The following is a 20,964-nucleotide window of genomic DNA, read 5'->3' as shown; positions in this document are numbered from 1 at the left end:
GCATTATTGGGGTATTCCAGGTTCCGTGTTGAAATTTTGACGTGTAACAAATATTGCTTATTTAGCAACCATGATTAAGACAATAATACTGATTGGAGGACCAATGAAAGGTAATACATTACTAAAAAAAAACTGTAGTCATAACCAAGCAGGATTAAATGATGTTTGTCCCAATGCGTAAAACATAACGTGTTCTTTCCTTAACATTTTCCCTCTGGGTTCCACTGAAGTGCCTGCTAAGTGATGGAAGATTCAAATATTCTTCCACAAATGTATAGAAATTCTAACTCAATCTAACTAGAACTGTAGTCATAGCCAAGCAGGATTAAATGATGTTTGTCCCAATGCGTAAAACATAACGCTTCAAGTCTGATTAAAGAATTAAAATAAGGTTCTATTTTACTTGGTAAGAGATTGTGCCACCTTCTTGTACATTGTACTGTATACATGTAGGATGGATATCACCAAAAAATTTCGTAACGCGATAAATCACGATTTTTTCCTCAAAGATCACAATAATATCATGATATTTTTACAAGCAATTTTACAATGATTTTAAATGAATATTCACCATTTTTCCTAAAAATATGCCAGAAAAACATAACTTCACTTTTTCATTTTTTTAATTTGCATATTTTAAAGCTCGTTTGGATGCTAAGATGCCGTTCTTTTACCGTTTTCAACATTTTTTTACACTTCCTGTAATTGTAATTTGAAAGATTAAACAAATAAATGAATAATTTCTTGAATTTATAATTATATGTACCTAGATACCGGTATTTTAGTCTCCATATCACGATACGTATCACGCAATTAAAAATCATGATATACCAGTATACCGATAAAATCGCACATCCTTAGTACTGTAACATGTAGATTAAGACCCAAGCACCTGTGACCTCAATCATTAGTATCTGTTGGAAATATGGTTATATAATATATGCAGACCATTTGATTTTAACCTAAAACCTAGTTACATTTTATAAATTAAAAGTCAACAACATGCATGGTGTATATTAAGTTTGCATGTTGTATATTAAGTTATATGATTTTTATAAATATTTGAGTAAGTCATTTCTTGATATGCATTTTAATATTAACAAGTTTACAATTACAACCAAACATTGCATGCCTCACATATTCTAAGATTTGTGCTTCAGACATCCCATATTACACAAAATCCATTGCATTCAGTTATAATTACAAGATAACAATTAGATCTCATCTTCCTGCATTGAATTGTTAATATGTAGTCATCTTTAATGCTTCTATGTGGAAAATATGACTTTTTTCAACACATTTACTATGCATCAACACTTTTTATCTGTTTTAATTGCATAAAGTGAATTCATTTAATTGAATTTTCTGAATTCTGTTCTGTGTTTGTAAAGGTACTCGTTTCCGACCAATGTCGCTAGAGCTTCCAAAGCCCCTATTTCCTGTTGCTGGGTACCCAATAATTTATCATCACATTGAAGCCTGCAGCAAGGTAAGTAAACTCAGATCAGAAGAACAAAGCTTTTACAACTCCAATAAGGTATTATAAATATTGAACACCAAAATCTCAGACAGAAAAACAATACTTAAACATAATTGTTTTTATTTACAATGAGATAAAGCAATCAAAAAATTCTGTTTGTACAAAGTAAGAGAAAATTGATCCATGATACATGTTTCTATTAAACTAAGCTCTCTCGCCCCTAATTCGCCTTGCCAGCTGGATATCCTTTGGCATGATTGTGACTCTTTTGGCATGAATTGCACACAAGTTGGTGTCCTCAAATAATCCAACCAGGTATGCCTCACTGGCCTCCTGCAGGGCTCCAATAGCAGCACTCTGGAATCTTAGGTCAGTTTTGAAGTCCTGTGCAATTTCACGAACAAGACGCTGGAATGGGAGCTTCCTAATGAGCAGTTCTGTACTTTTCTGATATCTCCTGATTTCACGGAGAGCAACAGTCCCAGGCCTGTATCTGTGGGGTTTCTTAACTCCACCTAGTAAAACATAAATGTATCAATTATATTATTTCTTTACTGTTTAGATCCTCACCATCATGATCATGAGCGGATATCATTGATTTATGTATGCAAATTACATTTGTTTGACAACCAGACTTTATGCACATATACATTGTACCTGCAAGTTCTATGGTGAAAACAAAAATCAGAAATTAGAATTCTGCTCCTTTAGAATTGCAGATTATTAGAATTAACAAATGCTATATTTTCCATGTTTGTTTTTAAAAGTTCAACAATTTAAGACATACATCGAGAGAGGGAGAGAAGACTGAGTTCAATTACCTGTTGATGGGGCATTTTTCCTGGCTGCTTTGGTGGCCAGTTGTTTCCTGGGAGCTTTTCCACCTGTTGATTTTCTGGCAGTCTGCTTTGTTCTGGCCATTTTGCTTGTCTACACTTCAAGTTTTTCTCTTTTATATACCTGGTTGTCAGCTGTTAAGTAAAATGCCTTTAATACAAAAGTAACAAGTGATTAAACTGACGTCTTCAGGGTAAATTAGTTAAGACAGGACTGATTAGGACTCGGGTCATTCAGATATACCTTCCAGGTGTGAACTTTTAACCAGTTGTGACAGTGAGGAATTATTGAGGAGTGAGGAATTATTTATTGGTCTATTTATAACTTCTGAGGCAAAACTGGTTAAATCTGGATCAGTCTGGTTTTCTTCACCATACAGAGTTCAAAATTTCATGATGTAATTACTATATATAGATTCCTGGTTAGCATGAAAATATGAATAAGATTTATTTTTAGGATAACCAGTTCTATCCTGTTCGATCCTTTCCTCCATTTTATGATTGTTAGATGTTTTCTTTGTTTGATTTTTTTCTTATCAATATTGATCAAAGTATGGGGGAGGACATACATTGCTCAACCTAATTTTGTCTAGGGACAGTCTTTAAAGCTATATATGGCGTATCTGAGCTAAAAAATAAAAATACGAGATTGAGTGTAGATAAACATGATACATGTGTATGTTATTTACGTTCAAATTAAAAATTTCACCGATTTTGAACTTGAATAACCTCATGTTTCCTAAGTTAAATTGACTTTCAACAGTGTATGCGGAGTCGGTAACTAAATTGGTTATTGTTTTAAATTTCTAATATCTTTGAAACGTGATTGATTTGAATCGTGTAATTTACGGGAAAGTCCTATCTTTATATAAAGTAACAAAACAAATAGAAAGATCTTTTTAATTTTAGTTAGTCTGCACTTATAAAAAATATGCCATATATGACATTAAACGAAACTTCACATTAATAATGATCACCACGTGAAGTTGTGCAACCAACATTCAAAATGGTCACTGTTGCCATGGAAAATAGAGGAAGGTCAGTTCGGAATGACATGCCATTGCTTGCAAAAAATATTTTTAGCTCACCTGAGCTGAACATTTATGGTGTTAGCTGTTATCCTTATGTTAATCATTTCATTTTTAGGTTCCACATATGAAGGAAGTGATACTGATAGGATTTTATCAGCCTAATGATGCCTTAAACAAATTCATCAGTAGTGTCCAGCAAGAGTTCAAAGTCCAAGTCAGGTAACAGACACAGGTCACAGGAAACCCTGCATTACATGTACAGACTTTTCACTCGTAGTAAAATAAGTAATAACTAAAATTTCAATAATAAATAAGTTAAAGTTTAACTTGTTTTCCTATGAAAAGACAGAATTATATTGGCTATCTTATTTTCATTAACTTCCAGTATGTATATTATTCATTTTAAGACAGAAATTATTCCCAATGTATTGTGATTTGTAGAATTTCAAGTTACACAGAAATGTGATTGAGAAAAGTATAGATGGATTTGATGTAATAAGAAAATTTGGAAATTTTACTTTTCATTATCTTTTACTTTTATTTATTACCTCTGGTAATATAGTTATACATGCATGTATATCAATAAAATTTTCCCTATATTCACATCTTATTGACTTTAAATGAAGGCTGAAAACTTGTATCATATTGATGTTTTTGAAAAAATGGAACTGTATCCATATAGAAATTGCTATGAAATCTTGCAATTTGAGTAATTTTGGAATTGACTTTAGATACCTACAGGAGTACACAGCCTTAGGGACAGCCGGGGGACTGTATCATTTCCGGGACCAGATCCTGGCTGGGAATCCGGACAGCTTCTTTGTGATGAACTCGGATGTTTGTGGGGATTTCCCCCTCAAGGAAATGTTATCATTCACAGTCCAAAAAGGGGGTGGATCCCACTGTACAATACTAGGCACGGAGGTATGATTGAATCAAGTCTCCTTATCAGAATTATATGTACCGGTACTTGCAAACTGTTCACATTAATTTTGTTTTTAAAAAAATGGCTTTCTTAATGTTATTTATTTAATATGGAGAATTATCTTTTCTTTTTAGGCAACAAGACAGCAGTCTTTAAACTATGGTTGCATTGTGGAGAACAAAAATACTCATGAGGTACGGTAGTTTTTGCTAAGGATTGCACCATACTTTGCCTGTCCAATTAAAGCATTGTCTCTACACATATCATGATAAGGATACTTACTCTGTCAAAATTAACATAAATTTTTTTTTTGGTTTTTTACAAAGAAAATCATATCTTTTGTTGAAGTTTAATGTTATTAATGAATTTAATAAATACATTTGCTTGAATTTTGTGCAGATTTAAAGATGGTGTGACAGTGAAGGTATACCTTTTTTGTCATTACTGTTCACTATAGGTTTTACATTACGTGGAGAAGCCCGAGACTTACATTAGTACAGTCATTAATTGTGGGGTCTACTTGTTCTCCCCTGACATTTTCTGTACCCTGGAGAAAATCTTCAAGAAGAATCAAGAGGACAACTACAAGTAAGGGAGACAATCAGTAAATAAAGGGGAGATTATCACTATAGCTTAGATGATTTGTAACATAACAACTTACATGTAACTTAACTAAATGTGTACTTGAATAGAATATTTTAGCATATTTTTCTTAAATCTTTTTAAAAATGATCAAACCATGTATATGGTTAAAGTGGCTTTTAGTGAATGAAAAATATTAAAACAACTGAGTGAAAAATGCATGGATTACATCATAAACTTAATGAATTGTAGTCCCTACCATATAAAATCAACATTTGATATTAAGTAAAGAAGTTTGTAGTGTTTCTTCATAATAAGTGTTATCAGTATCACACATACTTTAGAGGAGACATTTAATTCTCTTTGTTGTAAGGAAGTAAAAAAAAAAAAGGGGAAGAGGGGGGAGGGGATTAATACACAAGGCTTTCTGGTGGACTTGATTTTGTTCAATTTTTTGAATGAGGGTTTAAATAAGTAAAATGTACCACACTTCTTTATTTCTGCTCTCTTTGCACCATATGCATTTATTACTCCTTAGACATGTAGTCTGTAAAATGAATGATACAGAATGAATTATGGTATTTTCAGTTTCCAGACAGGAAATGGGTGTTATTCTGGGTAAATGTGCATGATTTTGTTTTGCTACATTTAATTGTCATGAAGATCGAATGCCAATGTACAGTGACTTAAGTGCTACCTTTGCAGAAATTGCACATTTCTTTTGTTTTTTCTCTAGACTTTATTTATGTACATGAATTAAAACCCCCAGAATGATTTTGCACTAAACTTTATGATTTGAGGTCTCATGAACTGGAGTAAGTATTAGTTTCTGTCTTATTACCCTAATGGACTTGTCTTGTTTTTATTGTTGGGAAAACAGGTTTAAATTAATAATTAAAAAAGGCAATCATTGATATACATGCAACAGCAGTATATTACAATTCCTCTGTTGTTTTAGAAATAAACATGTACATGTATACAAAGGAGAAAATCATCATGATTTATTTTCTTAAAATACATGTTTTGTCAGTGGATGTCCAACATTGTCTACAATTTCTGAGAAAGCATGCAAACATTAAGTGGTGTAGGGAGTAGAAATCCATCTAACTGCATGCAATAAGAATTAAACCATATACAACCCCATTTTGACACCTAAAGATTTCTGTTGTAAATGTTAAATACTAATAAAAAGGAAAGCTATTCTTACAAGCTTTTAAAAATGACTCTATAAACTGATCAAGTTCAAACAAAAATTCTTTTCTTTCTTTTTCTTTTTTTTTTTTTTTGCTTGAATTGGTTTCTTAATAGCAATCTTTGATACACAGTGGTTAAAACAGTTTAAGAATCTTTACTGTGAACCATGTTCTTTTCTCATTACCCATATTTTCTTGGAAAATGTTTGATAATTAATCCTTTACATCTGCCATTTTTCAGCTATGATCCCAGCCTTCAGTTGAATGAGAAAATAAGATTAGAGCAGGACATCTTTGTTCCCATGGCAGGTTCTGGGAAACTATATGTATACCACACGGACAGGTTCTGGAGCCAAATCAAAACCACAGGGTATGTGACTCCAAGAAATCTTAAAATAATAGATATACCCGCTACTCTAATAAAGCTGTATACATCACGAATAGATGTTTCCATGATAAAATTTTTCAATTACTGTGGAATCATCATTGTTCGTGGGGGATCAATGTTTGTGGATTTCGTGGGTCACCCTTACCCAAGAATTTACATCCCTACGAACAATTTTTTTATCAATGTACTGATTAAATAAATCTACCAAATAAACAAGCTGCCCACAAAATTACATCCCCACGAACCAATAAAATTTTGCTTGCCCACGAACATTGACCCCCACGAATTTAAATGATTCCACAGTAACATGCTATACATTTATCATTCTGAATATAGAGGATCTTAATTCAGTGTTTGGTAGTTGGATACGGAACTTATTTTACAAGTGGGGCAGGATTTTTTTTTTTATATAAGTGCAAAGCAGGAGTTTGAATATAAAAAACAAGATGTGTTTGTGAAACACTGATGCCCTGTGTGGCATCTTATGGCGAAGGTTAAAGTTTCTCAAATGCAAGTCAAAATCTAGGCCAAAAGATAAAAAATGTTGGTACCTAAAGAAAGGTCTTGTCCCGAGGAATATACCTGAGAAATTTGAAAGCCCTAGCTGCAACTGTTCAAAAGTTATGGCAAAGGTTAAAGTTTTTTAAAAGTAAGTAAAACATCAAGGTCACGGTCAAAGTTGTTGGTATCCAAAGGAAGGTCTTGTCACAAGGATTACATATGTGAAGTATGAAAGCCCTAGCACCAACCATTCAAAAATTATAGCCAAGGTTAAAGTTTTTCAAAAGTAGATCAAACTCCTATGTCAAGGTCAAAGGGTCAAAGTGGTTGCTATCCAAAGGAAGCTCCTGTCACAAGGATTACATATGTGAAGTATGAAAGCCCTAGCTCCAACCATTCAAAAGTTATGGCCAAAGTTAAAGTTTTTCAAAAGTAGGTCAAACTCCGAGGTCAAGGTCAAAAGGTCAAAGTGGTTGGTATCCAAAAAAAGTCTTGTCACAAGGATTACATATGTGAAGTATGAAATTCCTAGCCCCAACCATTCAAAAGTTATGGCCAAGCTTAAAGTTTTTCAAAAGTAGGTCAAGCTCCTAGGTCAAGGTCAAAGGGTCAAAGAGGTTGATATCCAGAGGAAGGTCTTGTCACAAGGAATACACATGTGAAGCTTGAAACCCATCATAGCTAAACAATTGCAAAATTGAAAATTTTGTAAACATGAATTTTGACAACAATTTGGAGAATCTGTGGTGATTTTCAGTCAGTGTCAGGATGGTTTATTCACTTTTGCTATCTATACAGAGTATCTTCTTCAACATAGTGAAATGAAGGAGAGTTTCATCAGTCATCATGAGTATTATTTTCACTGTAAAAATAAAATATCTGTGAAAATTTCATTGCTGTTCAATAAATAAATTACAGTTATTTCAATAAAAATATCATAAAAGACTATATAAAACTTAATGAGTAAATAACTTGTATTCCGAGAGGTATGCACAGCTATTTCCATGGTAAATACATAGTAATCTAGCTGTTTCTGGTGAGTATGAGTTCAGTTGTCATTTGTTTCTATACTTTCAGAGCTGCCATTTATGCAAACAGACATTACTTAGCTCTATACCAGGACTGGCACAAAGAGAGGTTAGCTAGAAATGGGGAGCTGAAACCCCAGATCATTGGGGACGTATACATCCACCCCACAGCTGATGTTCATCCAACAGCTGTGGTAAGGGTTCAGATTGTAAACATTTTGACACTGTGTTATCATGATGCAGATTATTAGAAAATTTCCATGAAGGTCCAATAATTTCAATTCAAACTTTGTAAAAGTTCCCCATTTATTTGGTTAACTTGGTTGAATCGATGTGATAAAAACTAATGGTAAAAATTTCAAGGAGTTAAAATTACAAACATATAGAGCAGAGTACTTAAAATGCTACAAATTATGACCACAATATAATTGTGAAAATCTAGAAAGTGTTAGAATTATCAGAATAGTTATTAAAGAAGTAAAAATGTAGACAAATGTTTCAGTTTGAGTACATATGCTATACCGGTAGTCAGCAATTTAGACTACAGAATATCATACACATTATAGTTATTCCTGATTTGTTGATATTCTCATTTGTAGCTTGGTCCCAACGTAAGTGTTGGTAAGCACGCTGTGATAGGAGAAGGTGTGAGGGTCAGGGAATCTATCGTTCTTGAGGGCGCTGTTCTACAGGTACACTTTTTAATAAGAAATGCATTATAAAACGATGTTCTAAGTGCAAGTTATTGATACCTGTTAATGTTTTGCGATATGTAATATTGTTGAATGTAATCCTTAAGCTGCCTGCTTGTGTCTGTTGTAGGATAACTGCTGTGTGCTGTACAGTGTAATTGGCTGGAATGTTACCATAGGAAAGTGGACTCGTGTGGAAGGCACACCTAATGACCCCAACCCCAACAAACCTTTTGCCAAGGTTGATGTCAAGGATACATTCAGTCCTGAGGGAAAGCTCAATCCATCTATCACTGTCATTGGTGAGTTTAGCTTGTACACACAGCTCTTCATTATATCTACAATATTAATAGTGGACAATGCAAATCCATCCCAATTATTGATAAGGATATGGTGTTTCAAAGTAAAATAAAAGTAATTCAAAAAAAAATTTAAAAACAGATTTTGTTTTGTTTTATCTGTTAAAATTAAGATATGCAAGTTTATTCTCATCAATAATGCATGTATGTTGGGGCTTATATATCGGAGGATGGTACATGTAATTAGTAAATAAATGTTTTATTTTGTTTACTTTTTAGGGAGTAATGTGCAGGTTCCTTCTGAGGTGATCTTACTGAACGCAATAGTGTTACCAGACAAATCACTCAGTGGAAGCTGCAAGAACCAAATCATCCTCTAGTGTTACCATGGCAATCTCCCAGAATGCACTGCCGAGATCATTCCGTCATGCTACTTTTGTTCCATCATATCTTTCTTTGAAGTTTTTGAACAATTTCATTCTAAATGAATTTGTGTTTTGTACATGTAGATAGTGATTTATTTAAATCTACATGTTTAACTTATCTCATTATATATCCATTTTCCTACATTGCTTTGCTATGAGAATATGTTCATAAATATTTACAAAGTATTTTGGGGACATTTCTTTACAGAGAAGACTGTTTATATACATGGCATATTTTGTATGTTACTCTGTGGTGATTCATTGCATCAGATACTTTTTGAGTGCTTATTTATATTTTATGGATCTAATGTAAGAAGTATCCCATAATCGTATACACTTGAACCATATTTTTTATGAATTCCATGCATTAGTATCATTAAACTTGAGTATGATGAAGGAAAGTATGCTTGTCTTTTTTATTATATACGAATTTTCCAGTTGATTTTACAATTTGTGATGGCAGATCATGAGTCATTTCCCATTGTTCTGAAATCTTATTTTGTTTGTGATATTTTTATGTCGTATGCATATATGAAATCAGAAATCTCAGATTCAGTCACAAGTAGTTTTCCATTATTAATATCAGAGAACAGATTCTTTGGTTTGAAATTCATCTCTGGAGACGTTTTTACAAAGTATCCATCTTTGTGAATTAGTCCCAGCTGGTTACTATCGAGACATGTGATGACGTACTCTCCGACTGATGCAACACCAAAAGGTGTGTCATACATAGGCACCTCCCACTGGAAAGTTCCATTAAAGTCACAGCACACGACCCGACTTCCTTCATTGTCACTCAAATAAACTGAATCCACCTTTGCAGAGGGATCTGAAATGGCAAGAAATTTTCCGAACGGCCGAGTGAACCCTCCGAAATCCTTGTTCTCTGTTAGACCTCGTACATTGTCAATGGTCAGTTTTATCCTTCCTTTCATGTCCATAATTCTTAGAGTAGCATGAGGATCCATAATGTCACACGTCACAAACAGACGTGATCTACCATGGACAAGGCTAAAACATTGGGAATTTTCTGGGAGTGTGAACTTCTTCCTAGAGTTCTTGAATCTGTGATCATCGACATTGACAAAAATGACGCTGTCCTGCTGCGTAAGTGCGATTTCGTTCTCGCTGGTGTAGACCATATCTCGACAATCCGAGGGGACTGCATTGTCCAAGAGGAAATTAAAATTGCGGTCAAACAACTTAATTTTGCTGTTCTTCTCATCAAACATGACGTACTTCCCGTCTCTAAAACTGCATACTTTTTGAATGGAGCATTCATTTTTGTCTTTCTTGCTCCGACAGTTTATTTTATGGGAATATTCCAGATCCAATTCACCCACCTCGCGTCTTCCTCCCCAGCTCCTGGTCACACCACTGGAAGCTGGTGGGTGTCTCTTCTGTGCCATTTGAAAGCCTGTGTCCTTTGCAATCTGTAATGAAGATAGTAAGCTTTAGGTGCACCCGTACTGACTATAACGTTCTCGTTGTATTGAAAATGCCCTGTGTATAATCATTTTGTTCTTTGATAGTCCATAATATTTCAATGTATTGGGTTGCTTTTGACTTAATCGTTAAACACTGTAAACCACTCGCAACCATTTTGTCAGTTTAAATGTATGGACAACTTTTATTTTTCGCGAATGAGAAAATAATAATTAAATTCAATTTACTGATTTTCACGGCAAGAAATAAATGCGAATAGAAGGTGGCGAAACTCTGGGATATATTTCTCGCATTCGATCGAATAAAATTTGGTTTTCACTATCTGTTGGTTGGTGAATGTCATAAAATAATGTTTTCACTACCAAGAGCTATACATGTATATTTATTGTATAGTCATGCAGATCTTGAACAGGTTTAGGAACCGGTCTTAGTTAAGATGGAAAAGAACGCAATAGGGTACGAGGACATTATTCATTAAATTCATTTATTTACAACATTGCACAATGCACTTAATAAATTAATATGATGTTTTATTTTACCTTGTTTTAGCAGTACGAAGAAAAACTTAACAAACGGTGATCAACCTGTTTTCCTTAAAAGAACAAAGTAAATATTTCCTTTCAAAATGGAAGTTTTTATTATAGCAGTATACTGAGACGCTTACTTTTCTGTGCCGCGTTTTACATTCAAGACGAGAATATGGTTGATTGAATTACGATCGACTTTTACATTTACAGTATTGTTTAAATCATTTTTCTTAAACTCATTGAATAAAACTCTTTTGCTAAGCAGAGGCCCTTGTTTAAAGAATACGTGTATAAATAGACTGTTGTAAGGAAACACTGCTGACATATACAATCATTGTTAACAGTTATGAAATTACACACCGCCTTAAATTTACCATGTAACAGCGATAATTTGAGTATAAACACATCCATCGATCGATTTTGTAACTAGAATTTAAGTCTGCTTCATTACATCAATAAAATCATCCCCTTGATTGAAATACTGAATGAATTAGGAATGAGTTCTAGGAGGAAGGGTGTTTACTATAGTATAACAAAGAACAAGAAGAGATGTTAGTAAAAGCTCGTGTTACCTGGAGCAGAGATCGCAAAATATATATTAATTTTCAAAATGGTATTGCTACCTCTATCAATAATAATTAAAAAATTAAGAAAGTGTAATTTACAGAAGCCAGCATCTTGATTGCCTGAAGTAACTTCTGGTTGAACAGCTGCTCCGCACTCGCTGTTTCCCGGATAAAAAAGAAGGCGTTTTTGTGGATTCATCCAAAACATTTTTAATGATGTTTGTAAAACTAAAACGTTTTTGAATAAATCTCTTGGGAATTGTTTTGAATCCTATCAATAAATATGCCTAGCTAGCAGATTAACAGATGAACATGGGAGAAAACATTTGGAAGGAAATCGGAAAAAAAACACAACAAATTACTATGTTTGTATATATGAACAGAGTTTAAGGTAGTCCGATCCTCGGGTTCTGAAAATCAGCTGTTCAGTAATTGAATGTCTCTGTATTCACAACAGTAATGGTATTTACCTATGGTATTTCTTTAAAATTTATCATTAAAGTTAATTATATTATAAAGGGAAAATTAGCAAATCTCAGATATATTTTCAGGAAAGCGAATAAAAGCACCATGCAGCTATGAATTTTCTCATTAAAATTTTATCAGCAAAATTTTTTTAGGATAAAATATTCTAGGATTCCAGGCATTCGGAGAAAAATTAATTACCTTGTTATATAATACATAGTGTAAAAAAGCTTGTTCTATCATTGCAAGACATCACAGATCACTTGTAATTTCATCTCATGCTAAAGGAATTTCTAAGGTTAGATTACAGGAAAGTCGATATCTCTAAAATTGCTTTTATGGGGTAAAAATGTCAACTTTTTACAATGCTGTTTCTAAGACTTCAAAGAGCCTTGAATCATATATTGAGATGCATGAAATGAAAATTGTTGCTCGAAAAGATTTCAATCTGATTAAAATCAGATCTTTTGTTACGCTCCGAAATTCTGATGGTCGCTGTACAAAGATCCCTGTACAGCGACCATCAGAATTTCGGAGCGTAACAAAGATCTGATTTTAATCAGATTGGAAAAGATTTCAATTTCAAACTTCCTTTTGAGACTCTTTAAATTGAATAATGATTTTAAGAGTTATCCTTCCTGGCTGAAGAGCGGATATGCTTAATGAATAAAAGTTTCATATTTTGAGACAAAGTTCATGGAGCAATAATTTTTATATTCCATATATTGTTACAATATGTTTATAATAGCTATTTACCTGTCTTAAATGGATTCCACAAATTTTCTCATAATTTTCTCATTCGCCTAGCGAAAGCCTGTCCACTTCTCTAAAGAGAATAGTATCTACAGGACTCGTTTGTACAGAATCGGTAATGCTTTGGAGCTTGTTATTGGAGTTACACTGTCGATGTTTGGGTAAAAAGTGGAACAGATTGTATCTATGTACTGGGTAGAATGGAGCTAGTGGCTCGAAATATGCAGTGACTCTCTGTTAGTGTCAGGAGACCGCTTCAGCAAGTATCGGTCAGAAGGAGATTTACTAGAGGAAAGGGGGTCCATGGCATGTTGGTTAGACTCCTCCGTTACAGGTAGACACTCGATGGAAGGGCCATGTTGGTATATCTGTGTTGATATTTTGTCATACATCGTATTTTGTCTGACGTATTTCATGCCATTTGTTAGGACATTATTTTACACTATATTTGACTACAAAGTTCTAAGTGTACCAGATCAATGCACAGGACTCACAGCAGGTGTGACCGGTCGACAGGGGATGCTTACTCCTCCTAGGCACCTGATCCCAACTCTAATATTTCCAGAGGTCCCCATTTTTGCCCTGTTCACGATTCGTTTTGTTAAGAGGATCTATGAGATTGATCACTGTTCGTTATCTTCACCTTTTATACATAGGACATCAGATGTCGTGCTCGCTCTGCAAGAATGAAACTAGAGCAAAATGTAAAGTTATATCTTTCATTGTGTCCTCATTGTACATGTAATCCAAATTTATGAAATTGGGCATTTGACAGAAATTCAAACGCCTATTCGACTTTCAAGGCTGTCGACAGTCGACACATTTCTGGAAAGGGGGTGCAGGGAGCAATACACCCCTCCCTTCCCTCCCCGATCTAGAAAACGTTTAATAAAATGCTATCATTTTGTGTGAGTTCTGGTGCACTCTTAGTTATCTTTGTTTCTTGTGTTAAGTAACAAAATCTAGCAGCATTACTTTAAAACAAATGAACATGGGATTAAAAACTACGATATTTTCTTGAGTTTTATTTTAAAAGGGGTTGGGGTGCGATTGCACTCAACGCCCTCCCCCCTTTCCGATGGCCTTGATTTAACAGTGTCAGCAAGGACAATAACCTGTCCCATGCAAAAATTGCAATGTTCATATCGTCGTCGAAAACCACGGCCAAAATGTACGATCCTCTCCCATTCTCCGGACCGTATGTGGCTTGAAAAGGCAACCAAACATTTGCTGCACTACCCGTGGAAGATGAATCATATTTGGCGTAGAGTAGTTAATAATTGATAAAATTACATATGGAATAGACTGAAATTAACTTTATTTACGGGGGAATAACATGAAAGGAAACTAAATTAAGCCCGATTCTGATGTCAGGGTGCTGTGTTCTTTTACTTACAAGTTTCATTGAACATCTGTGTTTTCCTTGATGCACAAATAATGACGTCAGAGTAAATTGCTTTTGTACATTGAATTTGACAGGAAATCTCCTCTTGGCACGATTAAATCAACTGCTCTTTGTCCTCCATATATTGCAATTAAAATAAGTCATTAATATAAATGAAATCAGATAGTGGGTTTTATTGATGTAACCAATTAGTATTCCTCTAAAACTCCTTGAATCGTTATCCATATTATGTCTCAAGGGCATAGCCTTCGTACTGGACTAAAAAGGTTTATTGCAATTTAAAAAAATGCAAATAACATCGTTATAACAAAAGTGTATTAATGAGATGTGGAAAAGACAAGGAGATTTGAAATTCTGTAAACACATAAAAGTGTTATAGCCAGTCAATATGACTAATCCACAGGGGTCATACAGATAAAACAACGGCTATTAATCAAAGGAGGCTTTAATTAATAGGTTGAGAGATATCTAAATATTTCATGAAAAATATCATCCAGTACTTCGTGTGTTGAGGGATATCTTAATATTTCATGAACAAAATCGTCCAGTACTACATGTGTTGAGGGATATCTTAATATTTCATGAACAAAATCGTCCAGTACTACATGTGTTTTTGCACATCGACAGCTGCATTACACGAAAAGGTCAATGTTTACTAGATGATGCAAATATATAATTCAGTGACTCTAAGTAGAAATGTTGAACAACTCATCGATTAATTTAAATCGATCCATTTCACAATTGTCCTCAAAACAAATTCTCCATAACTTTTCAGCTGGATGCAACGCAGCAAGCTATGCTTGTCCACTTCTCTACTACAGTACTCGTGGTTGTGCTATTATATAAATGCTAACTATTGAATTTGTGGCTGTCGGTTTCATTCAAGTTCGTTCGCCAGGTAGCTCAGTAGGTATCTAGAGCACTTCTCTGGCCCCGGGATCGAATCCTGGTATGGTTTGTCACGTTTTCTCCTTCCGTTACAATTTGGTGTCGTGACCAGGATTTGAGAATATGGTGGTTTGGGTTGTCAGTTGTGTGGACCGGTTTCGGCCTGGGTTGCTCGGTACTTTGAGCCCCTGGCTAGCCCTGGACTTGTAGATGAAAGTCAAGCCTAGGCAAAAGAATCCGAGTTATATGTCTTCATGGACAGTCTTTTAAGGAGGGAGAAATGTGGAGATCATACAGATTCGATCGCCAGTGGCCAGATAGCTCAGTTGATAGAGGACCTGTCTAGAGTTCAGAGGCCCAGGTTCAAATCCTACTCTGGTCTGGCGCATTTTCCCTTTACTTTGACACTTGAAAGAAGGAAACAATATTGATATTTTTTAAAAGGTGACATTAAACCTTTTTATCTTGTAAATGCTCATGATCAAATGCTAGGAATAAATTGCATGTGGACAGAATTAAAAGTACCATTTGACCTTTTATTCTCAATCTTGGCCCTGATATCGAGATACTGGTGAGAGAAAGAATTCGACAGGTCAATAACAGCATTGCTAGCATCTGACATTAGTTTGGACACAATTTTAAGATTGTCTTGTCAACACTTGGTCTCTTATTCGAGACAATATCATCTTAGAGCCCATTATTCATGGAATCACCTATATTTCATTTATTTAACTCAAATTGTCGGTAAAGAGTCATGTTTGTGCTGAAGTATTCGTATTTTATTATGGTTTTCCATTGAATCTGCCCGCAAAATGGCGATTCCTTCACATGCATTTAGAACACAAAACTACAGACTATGGAACCTGGAGTTGTAGTAATGGCTGGGAAGGAGATGCTAGAAAAACAAAGCCGTGAGCATTAATTGAGAGTGATACACTGATTGATAGCGATACACTGGCCATTGAATGGTTTGATAAACAATGTTATGGAGGTTCCAAAGTGTTAGGACGTCACTTCTGATCAGTGAGGAATATTGACAAAAAAAATTTAAATGGGTAAAATGTGATGATGCCTATGCATTCGAAGTTTCGAATTAAAGCATTTCCCTATGGAATGACATCTTTGTTGTTTATAGTTGGATGATGAATATCCAATTGTCACGATAGTTTTGGAATCATTTGGAATTTGAATAAATTATTCTTGTCTAATTCTACAGTTCTTAAAGCTCCTTACATTTGTTCTCATCGAACCTGATCATGCACAATCTAATTAAAATTAGGCTTGTATAATTTTCGCTCCTCTACGATACGCTTCAATACAAGTATTGTATTGAAGCGTATCGTAGAGGAGCGAAAATTACAAGTCTAATTTTAATTAGATTGGATCATGCAGTAATTGAAGCTGGTGAGTGAGAGATTCAATGTGGTATAGAATTGAACAGCTTCCTGTCAAAGTCAGGGAGTAATTAACATGAACTGTTCCCTTAAAGAGTTTAAGGTTTCATATTAATCGGGATATGTTGTCAATAACTTGGTAACTTTTTGTTAAATTTGATCATTAAGCCAAGACATGAATCAGCAACACAATTAACGACTCATATACTTAATTGAAATATGATATTAAGTGCGATTAGTGTTACGTTTCGACATACAGATTGACGCTCAAAGTTATTAATCGTACATTATAAAAGTACATGGAATACACTAAATTCCATCCGGTGTCTGAGGCATTTAGATAAATCAATGGCCAACTTCCATTTATCGAGGTGACATGAGTCTGCCTGGCCTATCTGCGTCCATCAAAAAGGGACCCCTCTTATTACTACCATTCATGATATACAGTAGTTCTTTGCAAAAGGGGGGGGGGTGCCTCGATCGTAACATTCCACACTGAACAACTGTATGCATGAATGGATATACATGTATCACATTTCTCAAACTTTATTAATTGCATTATCTAAAAAACGGGATAACAAACGACAATTTCAACAGTTCTCGAAATTCCATCATCGACACATCAGATAAAACAATAACTCGGTATTGTACTATAATAACTGAAATATTTACTTGCACAATAATGTCGGTTGTTGTGTCTTAGTTTCTTTGGTACAGTTTGATGTCCACAAAGCATTATGATTTTTATGTAAATAAAAAATATAAGCAAAAATGCATAGATGAACCTTTTTTACCTAGTGTTGATTGTAAGGTGCATAACATACCAAATGCCTCTTTCAGTACTTTTAGTACTTTGATAATTGATAGTATAATATGGTTTCTCCTACATCAGGTGATATATTGTAAATCACTAATTTTAATGGGAAGGTTAATTTTCGTGGGTTTTTTTTCGTGGTTTGAGGAGACACACAAATTCAAGTCCTCCACGAAATGTCAATTTTCCAATATAAAACAACTAAACAAGTCTCCGAACACGAAATCAAATCCCCACAAACCAATATTTCTTCCTCAAACCACGAAAAATTGACCCCGCGAAAAGACACTTGTATGTGATATTAGAGTAAATTTTGTTGTAGATATTGCATCTTTGATATGAGAGCAACAAAGCATTTGACGATAAATATATTCTTAACAATGTTTTATTATTTCAAAATAAAAATAATAAACAGTAACAAAATTGGATAATTGGGCAGTATGCCCTACATATACAAGCCCATGCCATGAGAAGGAAGGAATACAGGCTTGTTTAAAAACTGATGTCAGCTCGACAATCTACAGATATGAAAAGAAATTATTAAAACAGGATACTAAAATATTCCTATATCTAAAATACCTGATCGTTAAATGTAATACATCTAAGAAGTATTCAAAATGTTCGTGCTATTTGGGAATTTATTTATTTATATATTTACGACTCAGACACTTTTAAATCATTCATAATAATCTAAATCATGAATCTTGGAAATTGTTCGAATTATAAATATCAGTAATACTTACATTACATTTTATACTGGCGGCTGAAATAAGCTGGAACATGTTTAGCTCTGAGCAACATGTTTCACAGTGAACAAGACCATTCCTTTTAGATTTACTCATACATGTATTGTTTTCAAAAATATTTTTCAAATTTATGTCAATAAATCCGGTGAAAGGAAAGACTATTGCTAAGAAAATTTACTTGATGTAATAACGAATCGAACACGTTTAAAGTATAACTAGAACGTAGTCGCCATAAAATTACCATTGAATGGAAAATTGACAAGAAAGCAATGCTGATAGTGTGAAAATTTTTCACTTTATCACTGTATACTAAGTAATTCATCTCCAGGAAGATAATCCGACTCTGGTTGACACAATGTAGGGACAAGTTCAAACCGGTATTTTTCGAATTTGTCACCATATTTCCACCGAGCGCTTGATGACCTTCTGACCCTGGAGCTCTTCCTCTCAAACTTATCTGTATTTACGTCTGTTTCAGATTTATTGTTTGAACTTCTTTCATTGCGAATCTCTGTATCATATTCACTAATATCTTGCCTTGGAATACTTATATACGAATAACTTGAGTTTGATTCTTTCCCATTACTCCCGGGTTTCCAATCGAGCGCTTTGAAAGTGTTCATGGTAGGAGGGGAGATTCGGGGGCGCTTGAGAGGAAGATTAGCTCGAATATAGTCAATATGGTGTTTCTTTTTAAGATGCAGTCGTCTGTGAAAATTGTAGAACGACAAAAGTAAAATAATAAACATCACAACCACAACCAAAATGGGCGCCAACACTCCGAAAATCGTGCCCAACTTGAGATTTTTGTCTGACATCTCATCGTCAAAATTGTTCACAGCATCCTGTGCTGTGATATTCATCGTCGAATCAGTGTACGTATCAAATAGCACTCAGTCTCCGAATCCCATGTTCTCTGGAATAAATCACGAAACTAGAAATGCGCATCGCTGAATTGTCTCGAGACATTTCCAAGAATTGCATTTAGAGGCGCAATTTAACAATGTAAAGGTGCCTATTTACATTTTCATCATCATCTAAGGACAATCTCGAACCAAAAAACAATTCTATCACATCCCAGAGTCATGCACTTCATGACACAGAATTATTCACTTAAATAGTATATAATATTACAAGACACGAATAAGCGCTGGCGGAGCACTCTGAAGTGAGAACTACCATGCAATGCAGATGTTTGCATTTTCCAGCTGTTTTCATTAATCTAATGCACATTCCTCGCCGCAAAATAACCTGTTCGCCAAAATAATTACATCTAATGAAAACACTAATAATATCCGGGAAAATCCCACACCACGATAGTCTCTTTGTCCTATTTTGATGCTACATCCTCTCCAGGAATTGGAATTTGATCTGAACGCGTCAGTTACGAAGAGATTCTTTTGCCAATATATCACTCCCTATTACCTCGAACAGGTAGCATCTTCAAACATTAATTTCTATAGGCGGAGGCAATATCTCTCAAAATCAATTCTACGGTTATCGATCGAAATCACGCGAACTGCGAGACACTGAGCCAGGGAGATGTTGAGATGCGCAAACTTGATGTTAGAGCGACTAAGGAATTGTTTATACGCCCCACATCGATATCCAATAATTATTTTCTTAATCTCCCCACATCCAAACATAATTTAGACTGACCTCCTTTTCTTTGTTCTTTCCAGACATGCAGGATATGCTGCTTTATTATTTGAACTCTCAGGAACATATATACACATGTACGTATAGGCTGCATGGCATTTATATAATCATAAACTATGATGAAATATCCATTCATGTTGTTCAAACTTAAGGTATTCAATGTATAATGAAAGGATATTGAACAATTTTGAATCATTTTAAACTACTTAAATATGTATTGCTAAATAAAGATGAAAGTGAAATGAACCAAATTCACATGACTGTTAACATACAAGAAGCCAACCATTTTGCACCTTAAATGTGTTTGAAGAGTTATCTGCCCTTGATGAAAAGAAGAAAATTTTAATTTTGTCAAAATATCTGTGGTAAATGTTTAATTTTATTTAAGATTTTAATAAAAAGAGAGTTTATGCATATTTTCACCAAGAGATTTGTATGAAGTTCAAATTACTTTTAACAAAATCTTGTTCACACCTGCGCTGCCCATAGACTTCAATGTAAAATTCAAGGCGCAATTAATTGGACAATTATCAAAATTTTGTAAATTCCTTTGGTGGAGTATTTTTAATTGATAAGACCTTCAAAATGCTACCCTGATTAAAAATATCAGACCATTCGTTTATTAGGTAAAAAATATGGTCGTTATACATTGGATACCTTAAGAAAGAGTGCGTTCTCTTAATTAGGAAAAAATTATCGAATTTTTAATTCCAAAGCAATTAAAGTATTTAAAATTAAAAAAAAATATTTTTCTTTTATAGGATTCTTCGTGTGCTAATTAATTCATATATATCATATATAATTAGAACCAGGGAAAAAAAAACAAATACCATAGGAAAAAAAATCCAAAAATCAAAACTAATCTCCATTTCTCCGAGACGTTGAGTGATAATGAAGAGAGAGAGAGAGAGAGAGAGAGAG

The 20,964-nt window shown here is 34.3% G+C and overlaps 2 protein-coding genes across 3 annotated transcripts; one reads left to right on the top strand and one right to left on the bottom strand.

The window, feature by feature from the left end:
- Nucleotides 1–3: 3 nt before the first annotated feature.
- On the top strand, nucleotides 4–9,781 carry LOC133201341 (mannose-1-phosphate guanyltransferase alpha-A-like). Of its 2 annotated transcripts, XM_061337147.1 has the most exons (12): nucleotides 4–110; nucleotides 1,392–1,489; nucleotides 3,463–3,566; nucleotides 4,079–4,271; nucleotides 4,407–4,466; nucleotides 4,730–4,860; nucleotides 5,443–5,472; nucleotides 6,289–6,417; nucleotides 8,014–8,158; nucleotides 8,564–8,656; nucleotides 8,787–8,958; nucleotides 9,235–9,781. In XM_061337147.1, exons 1-12 carry the CDS (start codon nucleotides 71–73, stop codon nucleotides 9,333–9,335), a joined length of 1,296 nt encoding a protein of 431 aa, XP_061193131.1. In that variant the 5' UTR covers nucleotides 4–70; the 3' UTR covers nucleotides 9,336–9,781. The 2 variants fall into 2 exon arrangements, with proteins under 2 accessions (XP_061193131.1, XP_061193132.1); XM_061337148.1 differs by lacking the exon at nucleotides 5,443–5,472.
- LOC133201343 (histone H3.3A-like) lies at nucleotides 1,641–2,430 on the bottom strand. Its single transcript, XM_061337151.1, has 2 exons — nucleotides 2,302–2,430; nucleotides 1,641–1,995 (listed from the first exon to the last, which is right to left on the bottom strand). The coding sequence occupies exons 1-2, from the start codon at nucleotides 2,399–2,401 to the stop codon at nucleotides 1,685–1,687; spliced, it is 411 nt and encodes a 136-aa protein (XP_061193135.1). The 5' UTR covers nucleotides 2,402–2,430; the 3' UTR covers nucleotides 1,641–1,684.
- Nucleotides 9,782–20,964: the final 11,183 nt, after the last annotated feature.

Source organism: Saccostrea echinata, unplaced genomic scaffold (genome assembly GCF_033153115.1).
Source record: "Saccostrea echinata isolate AGI-Se365-2 ecotype Australia unplaced genomic scaffold, CSIRO_AGI_Sech_v1 ptg000043l, whole genome shotgun sequence".
NCBI classification, from domain to species: domain Eukaryota; kingdom Metazoa; phylum Mollusca; class Bivalvia; order Ostreida; family Ostreidae; genus Saccostrea; species Saccostrea echinata.
Note: the sequence above shows the minus strand (reverse complement) of the source record. Positions and strands in the feature narration are given on the sequence as shown.

Excerpts from the sequence above, each read along its gene's own strand:
- LOC133201341 (XM_061337147.1), top strand. The coding sequence starts at position 71 with ATGATTAAGACAATAATACTGATTGGAGGACCAATGAAAG. Across the intron at positions 1,490-3,462 it reads ACATTGAAGCCTGCAGCAAG|GTTCCACATATGAAGGAAGT; the intron begins GTAAGTAAACTC and ends TTTCATTTTTAG. Across the intron at positions 6,418-8,013 it reads AGCCAAATCAAAACCACAGG|AGCTGCCATTTATGCAAACA; the intron begins GTATGTGACTCC and ends CTATACTTTCAG.
- LOC133201343 (XM_061337151.1), bottom strand. The coding sequence starts at position 2,401 with ATGGCCAGAACAAAGCAGACTGCCAGAAAATCAACAGGTGGAAAAGCT. Across the intron at positions 1,996-2,301 it reads GAAAAATGCCCCATCAACAG|GTGGAGTTAAGAAACCCCAC; the intron begins GTAATTGAACTC and ends ATGTTTTACTAG.